Source organism: Hemicordylus capensis, chromosome 4 (genome assembly GCF_027244095.1).
Source record: "Hemicordylus capensis ecotype Gifberg chromosome 4, rHemCap1.1.pri, whole genome shotgun sequence".
Classification (NCBI taxonomy): domain Eukaryota; kingdom Metazoa; phylum Chordata; class Lepidosauria; order Squamata; family Cordylidae; genus Hemicordylus; species Hemicordylus capensis.
The window spans coordinates 5,778,864-5,803,416 of record NC_069660.1 but is presented as its reverse complement, the minus strand read 5'-3'; the positions used below and the strand labels follow the sequence as shown (position 1 = coordinate 5,803,416).

Genomic DNA, 24,553 nt, shown 5'->3' with positions numbered 1-24,553 from the left:
TAATAACAAACTGTATTTGTTAGCCATCCCATAACAAATAACAACGCGATGCGTTGATAAACCGGGCATTCAAGATGCAATCCAACGCACGCTTTTTCTTTCTTTCTTTCTTTCTACATACATACATACATACCGCTTGCTGAGGCGGGGGGAGGCCCCATTAAACCCACTTCTTTTCGAGTTAGCTTGCACAAGACTGCGTCGGTATTTCTGTTCTCGCAAAATCCTGCCAGCAGAGCCCAGCAGAGACCACCCACTACAAAACGATCCCCCAAACTGCGCATGCGCTACTCCGGGAGCCGCTCGCGCCGGAGTCCAGCGGCTTTCCATATAAAGAGAGAAAAATGCCAGAGTGCAAGACTCTTTCTTCTTCCGGCTTAAATATAGAAAGCCATTTTATGTATGTATCGCGCCTCAGCCCATACCAGTCAGTGAGGAAAGGCAGGATGGTAGAGTAGCAGTAATAGGATGAGCTGCAATGTCTCTCCCACCCACCGCCCTCTAAAGAAAGCCGGACAAAAGACACGAATTTCTGATCTAACTCCGGTCGTGCTCCGATCGTGTTAAAAATGTGTCAGCTTTTCTCCAACCTGGTCAGTGGCGACATTTCAATTTCATCAGCAATTTTTGCATCACTCTAGACGCAACACCCAACGTCACTCTAGACGCATCTCACGCTTACCCTTCCCCGCCCCCGAGCACCACCAAGGCAGCGGCCGGAGCGTCTCTGAAGCACGCATGCGCAGTCCTTAGGAACGCTTTCGCTGGGCGGGAAGACAGTCTGAGGAGACGTCGCTGCGAGCCCTGTCTATGTGTTATTGAACTTGAAAGTATACATTACAAGTCCCACAATAATAATAGTAATAGTAGTAATAAATAAATAATGGAAAGGGCCCAATAATTAAAGTACCAAATCCAGTCAATAACATCTGGTGCACTGTGTGTAAATAGCATAATAATAATAATCATTCAATAACATCTGGTATACTGTGTGTAAATAGAATAATAATAATAATAATAATAATAATAATAATAATAATAATAATAATAATAATAATAATAATAATAATTGCCAAGACCTGGCAGTGGCTTAAGAACGGCAACTTGAAGAAAGAAACAGAGGGTTTAATACTGGCTGCACAAGAACAGGCACTAAGAACAAATGCAATAAGAGCAAAAGTCGAAAAATCCACCACAAACAGCAAGTGCCGCCTTTGTAAAGAAGCAGATGAAACCGTGGACCACCTAATCAGCTGTTGTAAAAAGATCGCACAGACTGACTACAAACAAAGGCATGACAAGGTAGCAGGGATGATACACTGGAACATCTGCAAAAAATACAAGCTAGCTATAGCCAAAAATTGGTAGGACCATAAAATTGAAAAAGTTGAAGAAAATGAAGATGTAAAAATATTATGGGACTTCTGACTACAAACAGACAAACATCTGCCACACAATACACCAGCTATAACTGTAGTCGAGAAGAAAGAAAAACAAGTCAAAATAATCAACATAGTAATACCAGGGGATAGCAGAATAGAAGAAAAAGAAATAGAAAAAAATCACCAAATACAAAGATCTACAAATTGAAATTGAAAGGCTGTGGCAGAAAAAGACCAAAATAACCCCGGTAGTAATTGGCTCCCAAGGTGCAATTCCAAAACACCTTGAAGAGCACCTCAACACCAGAGGGGCCACAGAAATCACCATCAGCCAATTACAAAAAGCAGCTTTACTGGGAACAGCCTATATTCTGCGACGATATCTATAACAGCAACAACATTGACAATAAAATTCAGCCATCCCAGGTCCTTGGGAAGGACTCAATGTCTGGATAAAACAAACCAGTCAATAACACCTGTCTGACTGTGTAAACAAGAAATAATAAAATTTATTTTTAGAAAATAAAATTAAGATTTGTACACCATTCTGACTGAGGTCCTCTGAGTGGTTTACACATTCATAATAGTATATAGCGCTAATGGAAGAATGCTTATTCTCCTCTTGGTCCGCCTTATTTTCCTGACCCAAAAGCGCTCTGTCCCCGACCCAGATCACAGGGAAGCCTTTCTCCACAGAAAACACCTCAGCTTTCCTGCAGACTTCTCCCCCCTCAAGCTATATTAACATTAATTAGTAACATTATATTAACATTAATTTCACATCATTCACTATTCCTTTTTCTACACAAGCGGCTCTGAGAACTTAGAAAATAATAATAATAATAATAATAATAATAATAATAATAATACGCCCGCTGTATATAACCTACGCCCCAGGAGTCCCACCTTTAAACTCTGCAGTTGATATAACATAACATAACATAACATAACATAACATAACAAACATTATTTCTCTCTCTCAATAACATTGCTATCCTGCCTTTCCCTTATACACACACAGAGCACAGCTTACAGAAACAAGATCCGAGACAATTGATAAGACAAACTAAAAACAAAAACAGCAAAAATGTAATAACATAAACACCAACAGAAGACTACACTCAGTGAGCCTAAGGGCTTTTCTCAAAAGCCAGGTCGTGATGCTGGACGTGAGATGGATGTGAAGAAGAACCATCTTCATATTCTCTTTCTGTGTAAACCACTTTCAGAACTTTTTTCATTGAAGAGTGGTAATGATGATGATGATGATGATGATGATGATGATGATGTGAACCTCTCTGGGGAGGGTGTTCCACAATATAGGTGCTGCAGGGCCCCCTCTCCTGCCCCGAGCCATACCTCAGATGATGGTGGGCCTCTGTAGTTTGTACTGTGACAGCACCATCCTGTGCATATTTATTCAGAAGTAAGTCTTACTATGTTCAGTGAGGTTTACTCCCAGGTAAGCGTGCATATGATTGCAGCCCTAGTCTATTGTATTCTCCTCCCCCACCCTCACATTCTCTCCTCTTAAGATGTCTTGAGTAGGAAAAAGTGATAGTACAAACTTTATGCCAGGTTGCAATTAAGCTTGCCAGCTGTGACTGAAGCTGTTCTTACAAAAAAGAAAAGGAAAAAAGCCAACATTTTTCACAATATCAACCCACTAAACTCTCCAGGACTCCTTTCAGTAGTCTCCCTGAAGAATGATGCTGATTCCCCCACTGGATGGCCTACCAGTTGAAGACTAATGCCAAACACACACAGCAGCTCTCCCAATTATTACCTAGGGTTGCCAACTCTGACTGAAGCTATTTTGGGAGATTTTTGTTTTCTGACATGGCATAATGAATAAGGAACAAGAATGGGAGGAGAGCTGGTTTTGTGGTAGCAAGCATGACTTGACCACTATGCTAAGCAGGGTCTGCCCTGGTTGCATATGAATGCGAGACTACATGAGTGAGCACTGCAAGATATTCCCCTTAGGGGATGGAGCCTCCCTGGGAAGAGCATCTGCATGCTTGCATGCAGAAGGTTACAAGTTGCCTCCCTGAGTCTCTGGCATATCCAAGATTCCTTGAGAGATTCCTGCCTGCAGCCTTGGAGAAGCCGCTGCCAGTCTGTGTAGACAATACTGATCTAGATGGACCAATGGTCTGACTCGGTATATGGCAGCTTCCTTTGTCCCTATGCACATTTATTGGGGGAGAAAGTCGAGTCCCACTGAATTAATGCTTGTTGAGCCACTGTTGGAAGTACAGACTCTAGGAGGCGCCCTTCTCACTTTAGAGTCTAGCACTCATGGAGGAAAACTTCTTGGCGCTTTCCAGATTAGACCCCGCAACGGGGTCCCGTATCTGCGAAGTGTGATTCCGCACTTCCTGTATTGTGACACCACAGTCCCTACTCTGTCAGCAAGATGCCATTCACATTTCTGATGCCTTGTTTTGGATTTAATTGCTGTGATTTATTGAAATAACACTGTATATCCGGCGTAAAAAGGTTGCTGTATTTTCCGTTCGTGAGTTTTCGCGAGACTGCTCCCCCTGCTGGGTGCTTCGCTTTTTATGTTTTTAATGTGATTTGCCCAAACCAGAGCATTTTGCCGCTGTTGAGCGCATAATCTGGAAAACTCCCTCCTCACTCAAAGGAGGAAGACATCCTGTGATGAATTACTCCTCCCTCACGAGGCAGGAAGGTGTGGTTAAGTCTTTGCATACAGTAGAATAAGGCAATAAAAGCAGGTGAGGGGGTGTTATTGGATATCTGGAGACAGGGTAGGTTTTCTCAGCTTTGCCTGTTACCCAGCCAGGATGCTTTCCAGACTAGACCCTACAACGGGGTCAGGACATATCTCGGAAGTGTGCTTCCACACTTCCTTCATCATGACACTACAGTCCCTACATGGACAGCAGGGTACCATTCACATTTCCAATGCCTTGTTTCGAATTTAATCACTGCGATATAGAGCTAGGACATCGTATATCCGGCATGAAAAAGTTGTTTTTTCCCCAGGTTGTTAGTTGCTGCAAGACTGCTCCCCCTGCTGTTTACATTTCAAATGTGACTTGCCCGAACGGAGGCATTTTGCTGCTGATGAACTAGTCTGGAAAGCGCCCAGGGGTGGTATTTGTTTCTGTTTCCTCTAAAGTGGCTGCAAAAGATATCAGGTGTGGAAGAAAAGCCTTCTTTGTCTCTGAGTTTGTCTAAGCTTGAGTTTCTTCTTTCTTCCCCATCCTTGAGACTTTGTTCAAGGATTCTAAATTGCTAATCTGATAACACTACTTTTCTTCCCTGCCTCCCCTGGGTTAGCAGGCTTCTTGCAGTGCTTTAAAATTTTGCAAGAATGCTTAAACTGCTTTCTCACTGCAAGCTTTTAAAAACAGCCTTGTTGAATTAGGCTCAAGGCCCATCTAGTCCAGCATTTTGTTTTCCACACAATGGCCCACTAGATACCTCTAGGAAACCCACAGAGAAGAGGTAAAGAAAGGCATGCCCTCTCTCCTGTCACTGCTCTTCAGGGGGTACTCAGAGGCATGCTGCCTCTGAGCCTGGATGTAGCCTATAGTCATCAAGGCTGGCAGCCATTGATAGACTCAGCATCCACAAACTTAAGGCTTTGGACAAATTCAATTTGGCTATCCCATTCGTGCTTGGGAATCTAGGATCTTGCCCTTTCTCTCCGTACCCCCATGTTAAATAGTTTTTGAGGAAAGCACTGAGCTGAACTTCTGAATTGCCCTTCTGTCCATTTTTGCTGAGTAAAGTGGTAGCTTTCCTAGAAGTCAGAATAGAACTTAAACAGAGCACAATCACCTTCTTTCCTATGTTCATCTAACTTCTCTAGTATAGTTATTATTTTATGGTCCAGTGGACATCTGTGTGTGTATGTGTGTAATTTGAAACTTGATTACTGAAGATTTTCCACAATTGAAGTACTGTATGTTTTGGAACTGGGTGTGGGAAAGTTACTCCTCTCAGCTGAAACAGGTGAAATCTTAATGAGCTCTGCCTCCTGAGGTGGTTGGGGTTGGGGAAAGTTACCATTTGCAGGATGTTGTCCTCTTTTGGGTTTTCAAGAATCTCCATAGGTAAGTCCAGTGTCCTGTTTTATGAGTTGTGATTAAAAGAGCTTGGCTTAGTGCCTTCTAATTTCAAATCCTGATCATAACATTTTTTTATCTGGATATTTAAATAAACAAATAATGACATGGGAATATTGTGAGGATAGAAGAAAGATTAACTACCTGATCCTTAGGGCTGTAAATAATTATTATAAAAAGTTATGTGACATTTCAAAGTGCATTCACTATTCCTTGAAGTTCCCATATACAGTGTATTAAAAATCCATCCTTCTCTCTGCACATCTTCTCCCATGATAAAATGTTTACATGGCAAAACATTTGCTCAGTTTCCCTCTGGAAAGCCACCTTAACAGTCCATGCTACTAACCAGTTACATACCAACAGTGTTTATTATTCTTTCCCTCTCTCCTTAATATAAACAACATTGCAAAGCAGTTTTTCAGACATTTAACACCAGGAAAGCTCTGGAGATGATGAAATTCAAAGGGAAGATGAGTCTTTGTGTCAACTAAAGTAACTAAAAAGATTGCTTTTCACTTCAATCCAGCTGTAGCTCTTTAGTCTTCTCATCTTGAAAATGATGGTGCTAATGAAAAAATATCATCTGGCCCAGATTCCTCTCTGCCCCCAATCTCTTGTTAATGCTCAAAAGAATGATCTGTTGATTGGATGTGGATTGAAGACTATAACAAACCCATTTTATGATGTTTTGTATCTTTTAAATAATAATAAGATATAATTAGTCACCTTTCCCAAATGCTGGAATCCAAAAGCATTTCTCCCCTGAGGATTGGATTACTTGTCCTTAATTTTTGTGGCCTATTCATGTATTGTCCCGTGGTTTTTTTGTCTGTTTCCCCACCCCCCACCCCCAAAGTATGCAGTCTTTCTGAGTCCTTTTGGCTTGATCATCTCTTTTCCATATTTTTGACAGGGTGAAACAAAGAGCTTGTCATACTTGGGCTATTGACATTCTTGACACTGGCTGTGGACAACAGAAGAAACATCCAAATAAGGTATGATAAAAGTTACATTTTGTTTAGCTCTGTCCTTCATTCTATAAATGAGATAGAATTTTTCACATTTAAAATCAACTTAAAGCTTTATTATAATAGTTTATATATTTAAAGTATTGAGTTTCAGTAGAACAGTTTTCACCCCACTCATCAAATACTTCTAAAAACTGAAAATTGATTCCATTTAAATCCTACAATCCAGATTTGAATCACTTAGAATTTTAAATACACATTTTGAGAATCTGAGTTCATGTTTCTCCCTCTCTTCTCTACCTTGCCCAATTTGTTTCACATTTCTGTTTTTGTTTTAACTTACCTTTGCTTTTGGGTAGCTCTTCTACCTGCTTCCATCCTGGCCCTATCTGGTCTTCCCTTCTGCAACAGCACAAACATTTCTGGTGAACTAGTACTTTTCAAAACAAATGTGTTGTATCTTCTTTCTCTTGTTTTTATTTTTCTAAGTCAATTTTTCGTGGTTCCTAAAAAAATCAGTCTTTGCACAATGAGGCTAACCATGTTTACTTGCCAATAAAATCTTATTGATTTTAATAACCCTGCTAACTTGGCAAAGAGGCACCTTTTACGGCGGTGATTCTCTTTATTTAGCAGGGGGAGAGTAACTGTCCCTATCCACCCCCAGCACAGTACCTCCAGTGACTGTCGCTGGTGTCTATCTTATGTTTCTTTTTAGATTGTGAGCCCTTTGGGGACAGGGAGCCATCTTATTTATCTTATTTATTTGTTATTTTTCTGTGTAAACTGCCCTGAGCCATTTTTGGAAGGGTGGTATAGAAATTGAATGAATGAATGAATGAATGAATAAAATAAGGTTTACTTTAAAATCAGGATGTTTTAGGATTACAGCCTTGGAGAATGGTATGCCATTCATTGATTCATGTTCTAGAGGCTGTCTAAAGTGGTGGCGTTGTGTGTTAAAAGCAGGAGAAGTTTAGAAAATGGTTGTTTCAGATCATCCATGTTATTAATTTTTTACTAATGATGTAGTTTTGTGTAGGGATTTCAATACACAAGTTGTACATTCAAATGAATGGATAATATGTACAGGTGATATTGCAAGTATCTAATTAGGGATATTTTTATGCAAAGTTCCCTAGCATCTATAAACAATAAATCTATTTGTATAAGCAACTTGCAAATACTATACACAGGATCTAGAAATCTAACCAAAGCAGCCACCCTTCCCTCCAGATTACATACTGTAAATCAAGATTGGTGACTTTGCTTAAAAGCTTTGGAAATTATACTAAAATGACACATTCAACATTTAAAACATGCATTACTTTGTAGTGTTCTTTCTCTTTCTTTAGCTTATGAAGTTGAAGAACACAATATTGGCAAAATGTTCTACATGCAGCTGCTTATGAACAAGCGTGGGCCATTGGCCAAAATATGGTTGGCTGCTCACTGGGATAAGAAACTTACAAAAGCTCACATATTTGAATGCAACTTGGAGACTACTGTTGAAAAGATACTCTCCCCAAAGGTATTAATCTAACAGAAATGTCTCATAAAATGTCCCCAAGGTTTTACTCAAAATGTCTTGGGGACAGAAATGTCCACAAGGTTTTACTCAAAATGGCACCAAGTATGGGATTATTTCTTTTGATTTAGGTGTAGGCATGGGATGCTAGGGTATCATATACCTAAATTTTGATTTCCCCCCCCACAATTATACTGGCTTGCATCTTTTTAAAAGATGCAATCTGATATGCAAATGAGCAAAAGGTGTGTTTATATACAGCAGTGAATCTAAATATTTAATTCTCTTGGGACATGCGTGCCCAGGATTTGGCGGTGGAACTCTCGCGACACGCTGCGAGAGTTACAAAGTGAGGACTGAGGAGGAGAGGGGGAAGAAAGTGCTGGCGGTGGCCTGCCGGCCGGCGGACAAAACAAGGGGGAGATAAAAGCGGCAGCGGCCTTCTTGGCTGCCCACCACAACTCTGGGTGGGGGGAGGAACGGGAGGGGAGGAGGTCTGGAGAGCGCGGGGCCAGAAGGAAGGGGAAGAGAGGAGAGACTGGGGCAGGAGGAAGAGGGAGGGGGAAACAGCCGGCCCCAAAGCACCACACAGATGCTCTGTGAGGGGTCAGCTAGTATTTCTTTATCGCATTTATGACCACCCATGAGCCCCTCAAGGCTCCAGAGTAAAAGTAGTGTGTGCTGTCGAGTCAGTGTTGACTCCTGGCGATGGCAGAGCCCTGTATTATTTGGTAGAATACAGGAGGGGTTTATTATATATATATATACACACACACGACACACACCCCGCCCAAAACTTGTGTCTCTTGGCAGTTTACAATAAAAATCATTTAAAACATCGAATCAATTAACAATTAAAACCATTTAAAACACTGAAAACATTTAAAACCCAATACTAAAACTATAATAAATTAATTAAAAACCTGGGTGAATAAGTGTGTCTTCAGTGACTTTTAAAAAGTTGCCAGAGATGGGGAGGCTCTTATTTTAACAGGGAGCGCATTTCAAAGTCCAGGGGCAGCAATGGAGAAGGCTCGTTCCCGAGTAGCTGCCAGACGAGTTGGCAGCACCCGCAGATGAACCTCACTAGATGATCTTAACAGCAGTGGGGCTCATGGCGAAGAAGACGTTCTCTTAAAAACCCAGGGCCTAAGCTGTTTAGGGCTTTATAGGTAATAATCAGCACCTTGTATTTTGCCCAGAAACGTATCGGCAGCCAGTGTAGTTCCTTCAACGCAGGAGTAATATGATCTCTCCTCGATGACCCAGGGACCAACCTGGCTGCCACATTCTGAACCAACTGCAGTTTCTGGACTACATACAAAGGCAGCCCCACACAGAGCACACTGCAGTAATCCAGCCTAGAGGTTACCAGCATATGTACTACCACTTTGAGGTCGTTCATCTCAAGAAATAGTTTACCATTGCCATCTCCCACATAGTATGAGATGATGACTTTCGGCATCTTTCCTATATCGCTGCTGCACAATATAGGTGTTTCCCATAGTCTGGGAAACAAACCAGCAGGGATTCGAACCGCCAACCTCTGGCTTGCTAATCAAGTCATTTCCCCGGCCCCAGAGTAGCTCACAAAAATATAAATGGCTATTGGAGGTTAGAGCACATGCTCTGCATGCAAAAAGTCTCAGGTTTTACTTCTTGGCATCTCCAGATAGGATTGGGAAGGACCCTTATCTGAAAACCCTAGAGAGTTGCTGCTGGTCTGTGTAGACAGTACTGAGCTAGATGAACCAACTGGCCGGGGGTGCAGAGCCCCTACCACCACAATTTTACTGAACTCCCCTCCTAAAATGTTTTCCCATTCCCCCAACTGTTAAACAATGTTTTCTCTGTTGCTGGGGCCAAGCATATCTCCATGGGTTATACCCCTCGCAAGTTCCTAGGCAGGACAGTTCTGATTCTATCCTTGTAGCTCCAGGCAGCATCTCAATCTATCTCTCCTTACTTGTTTTTTTCTATCAAATTACCTTCTTTCGTTAACCAGGGGCATAGCAAGGTTGGAGTGGGCCCAGAGACAAGATTTTATAATGCACCCCCCCCGCCCCACTGAAGCTGCTGTTCTGGTAGCTCCAGGTCCTAACACTCACATCAATTTCAGAGGATGAATACAACTGAAGGAAGCCCAGGCGGGTGCGTGGCTGGGGGAGTCAGTCACGTGACTTGCCTCAGGGGGGGGGAGCCCAAGGCAGTGGGCCCCCAGACAACTGTCTCCCCTTGCCCTATTATAGTTACACCCCTGTCGCTAACCTTATCCTCTTTTCAGACTTTATTCCTGTGATCTCCTACCTAAAAATATACCTTTAAAAAACAACCACCTTCTATCGTCTCTCCTCTTTCCCCTTCCCCGTTTCCCTCTCTTGCTATTTTTTCTTGTGCATGGAGCACGCTGGACGGTAAAGGTTAATCCTGGTACCAGAAGGAAAGAGATTGAGAAAAGGCTTCCCAGGGGAGATGTGATCCTTTGGGGCTCCACCACCTCCCTTATCACTGTTTTCAGCATCAGCAACAGCCATTTTGGAGCCGCCCGTACCGCACGCTGCCGGGACTGCAGCAAGCCATGAGACTCGTAGCTCAGCAGCCCGGTGCACCCTCCTAATGGCACTGACGTCAGGGCAACCAGAGTGCTCAGAGAACCCAGGGCACAACTCCATGTTCACCATACAAGCCAGGGCAAAGTTCCCACTGCTGAAGCCACCCCTTACCTCTGCTGAAATAAGAGCTTTGGGAGCATCGGGAAGGGCAGACATGGAGAAAATGACGGCCCCTATACAGTACAAAATGGCGTGCATTGCCGAACAGAGCCCCGTTTTGGCGGGAAAGGAGCGGCACAGCTTGGAGGCCACAGACTCCTCAAAGAAGACCACAACTACTAGAAGGGAGGTAATGGGGGACTCCTGGGAAAAGAAAAAGGACCAAGGGGCAATGGGACCGGGAGGGTCCATCTGTAGATGGGGGTAATCCCCAGTCAGGTCCTTCAGCAACCCCACCTATCCTGCCTAAGGTAGTCCCACCTGAGTGGCAGGCCTGGTTTAAAAATGCTTTCATTGGTACCATACATCAGGTCAGGCCCCACAAAAGAGTAAAAAGATCAAAGAGAAGGAGGAGGGAGTATTCTGCTACTGATAGCTCCTCTTCCTCTGAATCTGCTAGTCCCAAAAAGGCAACTAGCAAAAAGAAACATCATAAGAAACAAAAGGGATCTAAAAATTCTAAAACTAAGTCTAAGACATTGCACTCTTCTGAGGCATCTAAACAAGAGTCTGGGGACCCTGAGGTGCTTAACCCTAGGCCCTTACTACCCAAGAAACAAAGATTTGGGACAAATCCGATCAATGATTGTGACACTGATCCTGAGGAGGAAATAGGTGGACCTGGTGAGGACAACCAGGACACTGATGCCATCACTAAGAAGGAAGAGGGAAAACGGTCGGGGGGGGGGGGATACTCAACCTGCTAATGTCTCTCAGTGCTTGTTTGTGTCAGATGACTTTAATCCCCTTATGACAAGGGTTATTAATGCAATAGGATTGCAAGCTAAAGCGAACTCGGATTCCACACCATCTGAAAAAGGCACCTGTTTTTCCCCAGATCAAAGCCTAGGGACATGCTTTTACCCATGCCAGAAGTATTTTCTGAAGAGGTTAAACAAGAATGGTTACTGCCTGCCACAAATAGAAAGCCAATGGCTGTGGCTAGCCACTTTAAGAGACCACAGATCTGTTGAAATCTCCAACTGCAGATGGTCCCATAGCACAACTAGTGTCTGGATCGTTGGTCCCTAAAGATAGGGAAGTCTCTTTGAGAGACCCTGCGTATCAAAAGGCAGAATTGGCCTTTAAAAGGGTTCACGATAATTCTTCCTTAGCCATGTGCATGGCTGCAGCAGCTTCCATGGTGGCAAGAGCATCCCTCTTATGGGTGAATGATCTGCTTAATGAACCTCTTTCTGATCCTATCAAGATGAGACAACAATTGGTGAAAATAAAGAAGGCACAAGCATTCGTGGCTGACGTAACCTTGGACTCAATTAGATTTTCGTACCGTGCCTTAGCAGCATCAGTTGTTGGAAGAAGACATCTATGGCTGAAGAATTGGCAAGTACATGCTACATCAAAGAACAACCTGACAGCAGTGACATACAACAGCACCAAACTGTTCGGGGAGACTCCCTTCAAACATGTTCTGGTGGAATCAAAGGACAAAAGGAAGACCATGCCTTCGGCACCACATAAACCAGGAAGATCAGTTTTTAAGAGGTCCTTCCAGCAGTTGCAGCCCTTTCGAGGATTCTGGTCCTTCAGGGGCCTGGAAAGAGATTTCAGAAGTCAAAGGGGATCCTGGAACCATCACCGTGGCACTTCCGGAAGCACCAGCAACTACAAGCAGCTATTCCCAAATAAACAGTCCAAATCTCAGCAATGACAGAGATGGTCAGACTTGGAGGGTGTGTGTCCCATCATTCTTATGCTTGGGAATCCTCCACCACGGACAGATTGGTCCTAAATGTTATCCAACACTGGTACAAGATAGAACTGGACGCCCCTCCCCTCCACAGGTTCCTTCCAACTCCCAGCTCTCGCTCTTTTATAAAACACACAGATCTTCTGAAAGCAATTCGACCCTTGGAAGATATAAGAGCGGTGGAACCAGTCCCAGTCCATCGGGAGGGAAGGGGTGTTTATTCTATCTTGTTTACCATCCCAAAAAAGGACGGGTCAAGGTGAGCAGTTTTGGACCTAAAGTACCTGAACAAATGGGTCAAGCGAGAGCGTTTCAGGATGGAGACACTGAGGTCAGTGTCAGAAGCTCTCCAACATCTCAGTGTTATGACTTTCATAGATTTAAAGGAGGCATATCTCCATAGCCCCATTCATCAGGGCAGCCGGAACCTACTCAGGTTCAAGTACACGGGTCGTCATTACCAATATACAGCACTCCCGTTCGGACTCTCATCTGTCTCCCACATGTTCACAAAGATGCTGGCACCGCTCATGGCCCATCTACACTTACAGGGAGTCCAGATATTTGCATATCTGAATGATCTCCTTCTCCAGTCATGCTCAAAACAAGCGGCTCTGCGCAACTTGGGGATGACTCTGCTAGCCCTGGAAGAGCACAAATTCTTGATCAACCAGGAAAAGAGCCAATTGACCCCAACATACAAACTCCAACACCTTGGGTTGGTGATAGACATGGAAAAGGATCATTTGTTTCTACCCTAGAACCGGTACTGAATCATCACTTTGGAAATCAGACAGGTTCTAGCAACACCAGCAGTACCACTCACAGCCTTGGCAAGAATACTGGGGCTAATGGTTGCAACGTTGGAAGTGGTCTCATGGGCGCGGTTCCATCTAAGAACTCTGCTGTGGTTCCTACTACCACACCAGCTGGCCATTGCACAGAAGAAAAGAGTGAACTGCACCTACCACCACAAGCTCACGAATCTCTCAATTGGTGGCTGGTCCCTCGAAACCTTCTACAAGGAAAAGAGTTTCTGGATCCACCAAGGATCATATTAACCATGGATGCCAGCAACAGGGGCTGGGGTGCACATTGCATGCACTTTTCAGTGCAGGGAATGTAGTCTCAACAGGAGAGAGATCACAGTGTAAACTGGCTAGAACTGAGAGCCATTAGGCTAGCTTTGGTAGCATTCCATCAGACTCTGCAGAACAGACATGTACTGGTAAGAACAGACAATAAAACAGCAAAAGCCCACGTGAACCGACAGGGTGGAACACGCTCAATGTCACTTCACCAGGAATCAGTCCTTCTGATCAGCTGGGCATAAGCAAATCTCAGCTCCTTGACAGCCCATCACATGAAGGGGGATCAGAACCAGCCGGCTGACTGGTTGAGTCGGGAGGACCTGATGCCAGGAGAATGGGTGTTAAGCTCACAGGTCTCCAAACAGATTACAAGACTAATGGGTCTGCCCATTATGGACTTGTTCGCAACTCCAGGAAACACAAAACTGCCAAGGTTCATGGTGTTGTTTCCCTGCACGGGAGCAGAGGATGTAGACACTCTGTCGAGCCCATGGCAAAAGGACTACTGTATGTGTTTCCAACAATGCCACTGTTGGCCAGGATGCTAAGAAGAATAAGTCTTCTAGGAGCGAGGATTATTCTGGTGGCTCCTTTTTGGCCCAGGAGACCGTGGTTCCTGGAACTTCTAGCAACCGAAGAGCCATGGTTTCTCCCAGCGTCTCTGGATCTACTCACACAGGGACCGGTACAGCACCACAACCTGGGTTGGTTATGGCTTGCCGCTTGGAAACTGAGCAGCGAGTTTTGAGCCAGCAGAGTTATTCAGAAAATGTTCTTCAGACTACGTTGGCTTCACGCAGACCTTCCCCAAACAGAATTTACAATACACATGGAGGACTTTCCTGATATGAATGGTACACCACTCAACACCTGTTGCAATTTTTACAGGATGGGCTGGAGAGAGGCCTAAAACCAAATACCCTGAAGCGGCAAGCATCTTCATTAGTAGGCCTCATCGCAGGTATTTCCAAAAGAAACTGGCAGACGTATCCTCATCTGAAGCAGTTTTTGAGAGGAGCGACTTTACTGTCTCCACCTACTGTACATAGATTTCCAACATGGGACTTGCACATCGTATTAAGGTCATTGCAATTTCATCCTTTTGAGCTGATAGCAAAAATACCTATAAGAATTTTGTCATTTAAGTTGGCTTTTCTAATTGCCATCACATCTGCAAGGCGTGTCTCAGAATTGCGAGCACTGTTGGTCCACAAATCTTTTTGCATTTTCCAAAAGGACTCTGTCTGCCTCATTCCGGATCCATTTGTGTGAACTAAGGTGGCCTCAGCATTCCACCAATCCCAGGACATCTTCCTCCCATCCTTCTGCCCCAATCCAGTGCACACCAAAGAGAAGCAGTGGCACAAACTGGATGTGTGTTGCTGTATCAAGAAATACATAGAAAGATCAGTGTCATTCAGAGTCACTGATACCCTGTTTGTGTCATTTCTTCTGAGATCCATGGGAATGGCAGTTTCATCATCTACAATCACAAGATGGATCAAGGCATACATAGTTTTGGCATATGAGGTCCAACACCTTAGACCTTCTACACATGTGGTCGCTCACTCTACTTGAGCAGCAGCGACATCGGCTGCTTTCTCCACAAATGCACCAGTACAGGACATCTGTAGGGCAGCAACATGGAGAAGTCCATCTACCTTTACAAGATTGACTCTCACACCTCAGCTCAGGCTGCCTTTGGTAGAAGGGTCTTACAGCAGGTGCTTCCCCAGGAATAGACAAGAGCGTTCCTGCCCTGAGTGGTGTACAAGCTGTGGTATGCCCCATGGAGATGTCCTTGGCCCCAACAACAGAGAATGGAGCATTGGTTCACTTACTGTGAAAGCTTCTTCTGGTTGCTGGTGCCAAGGACATCTTGGCCCACCCGGTTTTGCGCACTTGTCTGTTCCTGGAAAACCATCTTTTAGACATCCAAAATTCTTATTCTGGGATAGATCGGAGGATTAAGGATCTGGAAGACTGCCCTTGCAGTCTGGGCTCTTAGGGTGACTCTCAACACTATTAATTTGGGGTCCACATTATGTCCTCAGGTTTATCTTCCTTCCTGTTTTGCTATCGTTATTCTTTGTCTGCTATATACCTTACGTGACTTGGCCTGAAAGAACTAGAGCACGGTTATTCCCCTCAGGCTCAAGTAGGTGTTCTCTTTTTTATTAGCGAATCAGAACTGTCCTGTCTTGGAGCTCGGGGGAGGGGTATAACCCATGGAGATGTCTTGGCTCTAGTAACCAGAAAAGGCCTTAATGGTAAGTGAACCAATGATCCATTTCTCTCCCCAAAAAGCATATTGTTCTCCTTCCCAAAAGTGTATTTCCTCTTCCTTCAAGAAATTTAAGTGAGACATTGCTCCTCAAACTTCCCCTCTGTCTGCTATGGGTGTGCATGGAACCGCCTGGCCCGGTTCGGTTCAAGGCCAGACCGGCCTCGAACAGAACCGGGCCAGTTCGGACCAGCCCCCACATCGAACCACACACACCCCAGGCCGGGCCGGGCCTGGACCAGTCCGCGAATTTTTTTAAAAAAATTAAGTAGATTTTAAGTACCTTTAGCCCCTTTGGGGGGCTTGCTGAAGCCGCAGGGGGGAGGTCTGCGTGGGTTCTCTCTCCCCCCGCCAGCCTTCCTCATCACTGCTGTGGCCTGGTAACTGAGCATTTTTGGCCCTTTCGGGCCTCTGTATGAGGCCACGGCCTCGCATAGGGCATTGGCGCAAGCACGGTGGCTGCCAAAATGGCAGCCGCACGCTCGTATGGAGACCCGAAAGGGCCAAAAATGCTCCATTACCCAGCCGCAGTGGGCTGCGGAGGTGATGAGGAAGGCCAGCGGGGGGGAGAGGGAACCCGCGTGGACACACACACCCCCACAGCTTCAGCAAGCCCCCCAAAGGGGCTAAAGGTACTTAAAATCTACTTTAATTTTTTCAGAAAATTCGCGGACCAGCCGGACAGGACCCGGCGGTCCGGTTCCAGTCCGACGGAACCCGGGGGTGGTTCGGTTCGATCCCGAACCCCTGGACCAGACCGCACCGCACATCCCTACTGTCTGCACCCCTGCAATAGACTCCATAAGGCAGTTTCATATTTATTATTTGTTTGTTTATTTATTTATTACATTTATAAACCGCCCCATCCAGAGGCTCTGGGTGGTGTACAACAACTTTTAAAAACATAAACCCCACAATTAAAGCAATGCTAAAAACAATATATAAACAATTCAAAATAATTAAAACTATTTAAAACCAATTAAAATACATTTAAAAGCAACAACATTTTTACAAGCCTTGGAAGGCCAGGCCAAATAAATAGGTTTTTAGGGCTCTCATAAAGGCTGACTGCAAGCCTAAACTGCGGATATCTGCCAGGAGTACATTCCATAGACCAGGAGCAGCTACAGAAAAGGCCCTGTTCCGAGTCACCACCAGACGTACTGGTGGCAACCGGAGACGGACCTCTCCAGATGACCTCAATGAGCGATGGGGATCATACAGAATAAGGCACTCTCTCAGGTAACCCAGACCCAAGCTGTTCAGAGCTTTAAAGGTAATAACCAGCACTTCGTATTTCTCCCGGAAACATATCGGCAGCCAGTGCAGCTGTTTTAAGACAGGCATAATATGGTCTCTCCGGGTTACCCCAGAGACCAATCTGGCTGCCGCATTTTGAACAAACTGAAGCTTCCGAACTACGTACAAAGGCAGGCCCACGTAGAGCGCATTGCAGTAGTCAAGCCTGGCGATTACCAGCTGATGCACCACTGTTTTGAGATCGTTCATTTCAAGGAATGGACGCAGCTGTCGAATCAGCCGAAGCTGACAGAAAGCGCTCCTGGCCATAGCCTCCACCTGAGATACCATGGTGAGGTCTGGATCCAAGAGCACTCCCAAGCTGCGTACCTGTTCCTTCTGGGGGAGTGTAACCCCATCCAGCACAAGAAGATCTAACACATCCCTTAAATTCCGACCCCCCAAAATGAGCACCTCCGTCTTGCTTGTATTCAGCTTCAATTTGTTGTCCCTCATCCAGCCCATTACTGCCTGTAGGCAAGTATCTAGGGAATGAATGCCATTTCCTGATGAAGATGATAAGGAGAAATAGATTTGGGTGTCATCAGCATACTGATAACACTCAGCACCAAAACTCCTGATGACCTCACCCAGTAGTTTCATGTAGATGTTAAAAAGCATTGGTGATAGAATGGAGCCTTGAGGGACTCCATATAATAGCTCCTGTTTTGAGGAGCAACTGTCACCAAGCTCCACCATCTGGAATCTGCCTGAGAGATAGGAGCGGAACCACTGCAAAGCAGTGCTTCCTATCCCCAATTAAGGTTGTGCGTTTTTGGGTTTTATCTGTTTTGTTTTTGGCCTGAATCTGAAACACCCCCATTTTGTTCTTTGTTCGAAATCAGCCAATCCAAAACATACTAATTTTGTTCTTTGTTCAAAATTGCAAAATCCGAATCCAAAATGTTTTGGATTTTAAAAAATGGCCCGGGGGGAAACTAGTGCATGGGGGTGGTAGTGCCCAATGGGTGGAAACTAGTGCATGGGGGTGGTAGTGCCCAATGGGTGGAAACTACCACCCAAATTTCAGAGGAATTGGGCAAAGGGCTGGTTTTTGGTGAATTTTTGAAGTATAGGATTTTTCCCATAGGGAAGAATGGAGGTTTCAGCAAAAGTATAGCTTCATGTTGGGGGGGAAAGGGGTGGCTCAGAGCAGAGTAGGGTGGGTGGTAGTGCCCAGTGGGAGCAAGGAAGCTGCCAGAATTATTTCAAAGGAATTGGGCAGAGGGCTAATTTTTAAAGATGTAATGGAGTTTGTGCGTCTGTAAAGTTCTTCCCCATAGGGAATGATGGACCTCCATAATTCCTGCCCCATAACTGCACTTGGGGGGAACCAGGGTGGCCCGGAGCAAGTGGTGATGTAGAGCACATAGTGTGCCAACCACCCCCATGGGTTGCTAACCCATGGGGTACTGGGTTCTGTTTTTTCTGAGATGTTTTGAGGGTAGATTCAGATTCTCTGGTAGCATATGAGAGTGGATTCATGGTTTGCCGTTAAAATTCTCATATGCTACCAGAGAATCTACACTCAAAACCTCAGAAACAACAGAACAGCACCCCATGGGTTAGCAACCCATGGCAGTGATTGTCACCCTATGTGCACTACACCACCACTCGCTCCCGGCCACCCCAGTGCCCCCCAGGTGGAGTTATGGGTCTTCTGAAACCTCCATTATTCCCTGGGGGGGAAAAACCTTAAAGAAGCATAAACTCCAACAATTCCTAAGAAATCAGCCCTCTGCCCTATTCCTTTGGAATCTGGGTTGTGTCAGGCACCCCTTGGGGCACTGCCACCCAACCCACTGTTCTGCCCTTCAGGCCCCCTTTCTGCCCTGAATCTGCCCCAAAGACATGTCAACTTCAGAAATTCTTTAAAAATCAGCCCTTTTCCCAATTCCTTTGGAATCTGGGTGGCAGCAGGCACCCATTGGGGCACTACCACCTGAACCACTCTTCTGCCCCCAAAGCGCCCTTTCTGCCCCTAATCCACCACAAATAACATCAACATCACACATCAACAACAGCAGAGCTTGGGGGAAAATCAGGCAGATTTCCAAAGGTCATGAACATCGACATCCCCCCTGCCCGAAATGCAATTGATCTACACACAACAGTGTGAAACAACAACAATGAAATGCACACTGCCCCACTGGCCAATGAGGGTAAAATTTACCCTTAAATTTGCTTAGAAGGAATAAGGAGGCAATTGCCAGCAGGTCAGCCCATGTTTTCATTGGCCAATCTGCGGGCTGGAAGGGCTGGAAATTCAAACAGATGTCAAAACTCAAAATGGAGTCTGAAGGAGAACGACTTTTGCGATTGCAAAATGGAGTTCCAAAACAGCCGAAACAACAAAATGTTTTGTATCCGAAACAGGGACGTTTTGTTTTGGCTGCAAAATTTTCTGTTTTGAGCATCGGGTGTTTTGTTTTGGCTACAAAACAGCCGAAATGGCCTGTTTTGTGCACAAAACGTTTTGTATCCGAAATGAAACACACATCCCTATCCCCAACTCCCCCAGGCAATCCAGAAGGATGCCATGGTCGATGGTATTGAACGCCGCCGAGAGATCCAAAAGAACCAACAGAGTCACACTCCCTCTGTTGATTCCCTGGTAAAGGTCATCCATTAGGCTGACCAAGGCAGACTCAACCCCATAGCCCGCTCTAAAGCCAGTTTGAAATGAGTCTAGATAATCAGTTTCCTCCAAAACCGCTTGAAGCTGGTTAGCCACCACTCTCTTAATCACCTTACCCAACCGTGGGAGATTGGAGACCGGCCTATAACTGTCCATCACTGAGGGATCTAGGGAAGGCTTCTTAAGAAGTGGTCTAATAATTGCCCCCTTCAAACAAGGAGGCATCCTACCCCCCCAAGTGATGAGTTAATGATATTAACTAAGCCATCCCCAACAATCTCCCTGCTAGATAAAAACAGCCAAGTTCGGCAAGGATCCAGAGAACAAGTGGTAGGCCGCACCGCCCCAAGTAGCTTGTCCATGTCATCATATGTTCATAAAAGAGCAATAGAGTGAGAAGGACTGCCACTTGGGACATCGAATAGAAAGTTATTTTATTTGTTTACATGAGAGAATGGTTTGTAACGTTCTTAAATAAGAACCATTAGTCTGAAGCACACTTACTTCTGTACTGGCTGCCTGTGCCTCTTTGTAATGGCCAAAGATGAACTTTGCCTCTGTGGTAAGTTGTGTAGGCTGTTTCTGAATTGGGAGCTTGCTCATTTCTAAGTCCTATTGAGTTTATGTCATATCACACATTAATGGGAATGCATTATAAGGAGGTGTGCTTCCAACTGAAAGAGCCTCTTTTGAAATGATCTGCAAGGGTAATCTGAGTAATTGCTATTGCCATTGTGGACTTTCCCACAAATATCAGTACTGAATACATGATGTTTTCCTCCTAAGTTTAAAATTGCCCTGCGAACCTCAGGACACCTGTTGCTGGGAGTGGTGCGAATCTATCACAGAAAGGCCAAGTACCTTTTAGCAGACTGCTCTGAAGCTCTGCTTAAAATGCAGTCTGCCTTTCGTCCAGGTATGCTTCACATGGGTTTTCTTTTTTAATTACAGTATAAGAGAGGTAAAGTTGGAATTCCTCATAGCTTCTAGCAAATTAGATCACTTTGTGGAATCTGAAGAGCTGTTCTCTTGACTACAGGGAGTGATATACATTGCAGATTATGGAAATGATTGCCTCACATATTCACCCCAGTCTGGTGATTCTTTGTGGAAATGGGACTGCCCATGTTCATCCTGGCTTCCCTGTTTACTTCAATGGAAAGGATTATTCCATTTGTACAAAAGAGAATTTGTGGCTTAATGAGTTAATGCTTATCAGTCCTCTATCGAAGAGGAAGTAATGTTCACATTTGTATGGTATTTGTCTACAGTAATAATAGCACTGGAAATGTGTTGCTTTGCTAGTTCACCTACTCCAAGGTGACTTACAATAAACACTAAATTGTCTTATTTTATGTTAATTTATCTACATCTGCAGGCTTGTCTTGAAAATCATTAACGTTGCATGTGACATTGCAACTGATAGAGCTTTATTTTTTTCCATGGTTGCTCTTAGACATTTGTGGATGAGTTTATATCCTGCAGGATACATATGTCATTGTGGCATTCCACAATTAATCCTGTTGTATATTTCTCTTTAGGACTTGTTGATCTCCCAAAAGGGAGCTCTGAGGCCAATTATAACACCATCACATTGCCTGAAGAATTTCATGATTTTGACACACAGCTCCCTGAGGTGAAGTGAGTGCTCTTCAGTTTTGTTTTGTTTTTTTGTTAGTAGTTTTGCTTAAGATGCCTCCAAGACTAGCAGTTTTTCCTCAAGGAGCTTTGCTGATATGCTTGTGAGGTAGGTGTGTGTGTGTGTGTGTGTGTGATGGTATTCAAGTATCTGCCACCACTGTGTGATACTGTGTGTTGCTTTGTGGGAGTTCTTGCACAAGATTTGCATAAAATCTTGTCATCAATAAATGCCATATAGTTTTTTGCCTAATTCAAATGAACAGAAGTGCATTGTCCCTCCTTATTACATTTCCTCCTTCATTATCAAGTCATTTCTAAATGATCACACTGAGCATGTGATGAATTTGTGCTGTCTCCTCCCCTCCTCCACCAACCCCAAGCTTCCATTTCAGTGCCTGCTTCCTCCATCACTTTAAAAGCTTCAGAGTGTGCAGCTTTTCTTAACTCCCTTTTGCAGCCTTCTCAGATCTTCCTGCATGCAGGGGTAGCCCAAGGTACTGTGGCACATGCAGCAAGGCACCAAATATTGCCTTACCCCATGCCCCTGGTGGTGACCAGCCCCTTCTTGTTGTTTAATGGGATGGTATTGGACTTGTTTTTTAATGGGATGGTACTGTTGATGTGTTTATATTAAGTTGAGATTAATGCATATTACATTATACAGCCAGTGAATGAAAATCAGTGACAGAAGCAGAGCAAATGAATGAGGGTCTCTCTCTCTCTCTCTCTCTCTCTCTCTCAAGCCTTAGATCAGTGGAGGTACTTTATGAATATAGGATGCAATAAGGCCATATTATCTAGTGTAACACATGCTAGAACACTTTGTTTCAGTTTAGTTACATCATTCCAGATAAAGTCACATTATTTCTCCTCAGTGCCATTGATGTTGCCCAACATTTTACTCTGAACCAGAGCAGAGCTGAGGACATCACTTTGATAGAAGAGGATTATAGACAGGATATACTTCTTCATGGTGGCATTTTTGGTGAAGTGGAAGCTTTTTCTTCATAAGCAAAAACATTAATGGTTTTCATTTTCTAAATTTTAAGTTCTGTAGGTTACGCATCCAGTCATTTTGCTTGTTTAATGAACTACCTTGCTGTCTTTGAGCATATTTAAACCAGGGTGCTTGTATATACATTTTGTGCTGTGCAACTATCTCATAGGATCATGAGTGTTCCATAATCTGAGCCAAATAATCTAAATAGCTTTCATCTGCAATTGTGTTTCTTGGTACATCATATCTATAGGGGGGTGAACATTCCATGTTGCGTATGTCTGAGATCCTTGTGGTGGCTAGGCATCATTCACAACACTGGGCTCTGCAGTTGCCCCAGCAAAAGGATTCAACAGCCCCCTGAGGCATTTGTATTCGCGCACAGAGCGTGCTCGGTTTTTCTGGGCGGCAAGTACCTCTTCCCCTCAGTTCCTTTCCATCTGCCATGCTGTATGCTTCCCCTTGAATTCATTCCACATCCTCAGTTCCTAGGAAAGAGAATTAGAGTTTGTTAGTGAGTTGTTTCAGTATTTTTCTATTCTTACTGCTTTTTTTCACTCTCCAATCTGTTTTTCATCTAACTTTGTTAATTCAATGAATTTCTGGACTTTGAACTCACTGCCCTCGACCAACTCTTTTGCTTATTGTTTGGCTTTGTTACCTCAGTGATTTTTTTTGGATTTTGGACTCAGACTGCCCTCGACCAACTCTTTCATCTATCATTTTGCTTTGGACTAATCTTGTGATTTCTTGGCTCTGACTTGGATTGTTTCAACCTTGCTTTCACTTTCCCCATTTTACCTGCCCCTTCATCTCATGGACTTGTGGAAAACATTGCACCTCATGCCGTGGCACTTTACCATCTTCTGACTGCCACGAGCTCTGTCTGCTGTGCTTAAAGAGGACCATAACATAAGAACACAACATATGCCAGCCCTTCTTCAAGCAGACTAGGAAAAACCAAGTTCTTCAGTTGTCAGCCCTCTGACCGCTGACACTGATGCCTTTGACATTGACTCTGGTAGAACCCTGGAGCCTTTCTCTGGTTTTGTCTAATGGAAGACCTCTTTGAACCAGGGGCATAGCAAGGTTGGAGTGGGCCTGAGACAAGATTTTAAAATGCCCCCCCACTGAAGCTCAGCCCATGAAGTAAATAAATCTTAAATGAGGCTGAATAGTGGTTACAAAAAACATAGTGTATGTATATAACCTATGTGCCACAATAGAACATCATCCTAAATTATTTTTTTAATGGTTTTGTAAATTGTGGATGATGCAAGTCATTTAATGGTACTAGAGAAAGACATGCTGTTCTGGTAGCTCCATCAATTTCATCAATTTTGGAGGATGAATAGATACAACTGAAGGAAGCCTGGGCAGGTGCACAGCTGGGGGGGTCAGTCATGTGACTTGCCTCTGGGGTGCCCCCCAAGGCAGTGGGCCCCTAGACAACTGTCTCCCCTTGCCCTATTATAGTTACACCCTGCTTTGAACCTTTGTCATCAGCCTCCCTCAAACTGCTTACATTTACTATAGCCTTCCTGGTTGCAATTACAACAGTTCAGACAGTCAGTGAACTTGCTCCACTATGAATCGATGTTCATCATCTGTCTTCCATCCTCATAAGGTAGTGATGAGGACTGACTATCCTTCCATCCCAAGATTGTATTGGACTTTCACATCAGCCAGGACATCATACTTTCTTCCCCGGTCCTGTAAGACTTTAGATAGACACACAGACTGTTTGTTACCTTTTGACAGTCCTAGACACACTGTTAGAATGGCTGGTTCATTCTATCCTCTTCTGATATAAAAAGCAGGGAGATTCTCTGCCCTCTAACATCGGGGGTCATTTTACGAGATCAGTGGTGACTTCAGCTACCCACCTGTCTGGCATTGACTTTGCTGACATCCAGAAGGCTGTCACATGGTAATCGGATCAAGCCTTCATAAAATACAATACCCTAGACATCTGCTCTGCAGCTGAGGCTGGTTTGGGGTGTTCTATATTCAAGAAAGTTCTTTAAATCTCCACCTTCTTTGGTTCGGGAGCTAGCTACTTGCCCAATGTTGGGAATGATGCCTAGGTGCCACAAGGATAAACAGGTTGCTTACCTGTAACTTTTGATGCTTTGGT

At 44.3% G+C, this 24,553-nt stretch overlaps 1 protein-coding gene across 1 annotated transcript in view; it reads left to right on the top strand.

Annotated features, from left to right (window-relative positions):
- Positions 1–899: 899 nt before the first annotated feature.
- Positions 900–24,553, top strand: part of RAD21L1 (RAD21 cohesin complex component like 1) — a 61,435-nt gene continuing 37,781 nt past the window's right edge. The window contains exons 1-6 of the mRNA XM_053248872.1: positions 900–2,596; positions 6,402–6,483; positions 7,812–7,987; positions 20,565–20,694; positions 21,320–21,419; positions 22,295–22,404. Of these exons, the coding sequence (XP_053104847.1) occupies positions 7,844–7,987; positions 20,565–20,694; positions 21,320–21,419; positions 22,295–22,404 (484 nt within the window). The 5' untranslated portion in view covers positions 900–2,596; positions 6,402–6,483; positions 7,812–7,843. The remainder of the gene's footprint in view (positions 2,597–6,401; positions 6,484–7,811; positions 7,988–20,564; positions 20,695–21,319; positions 21,420–22,294; positions 22,405–24,553) is intronic.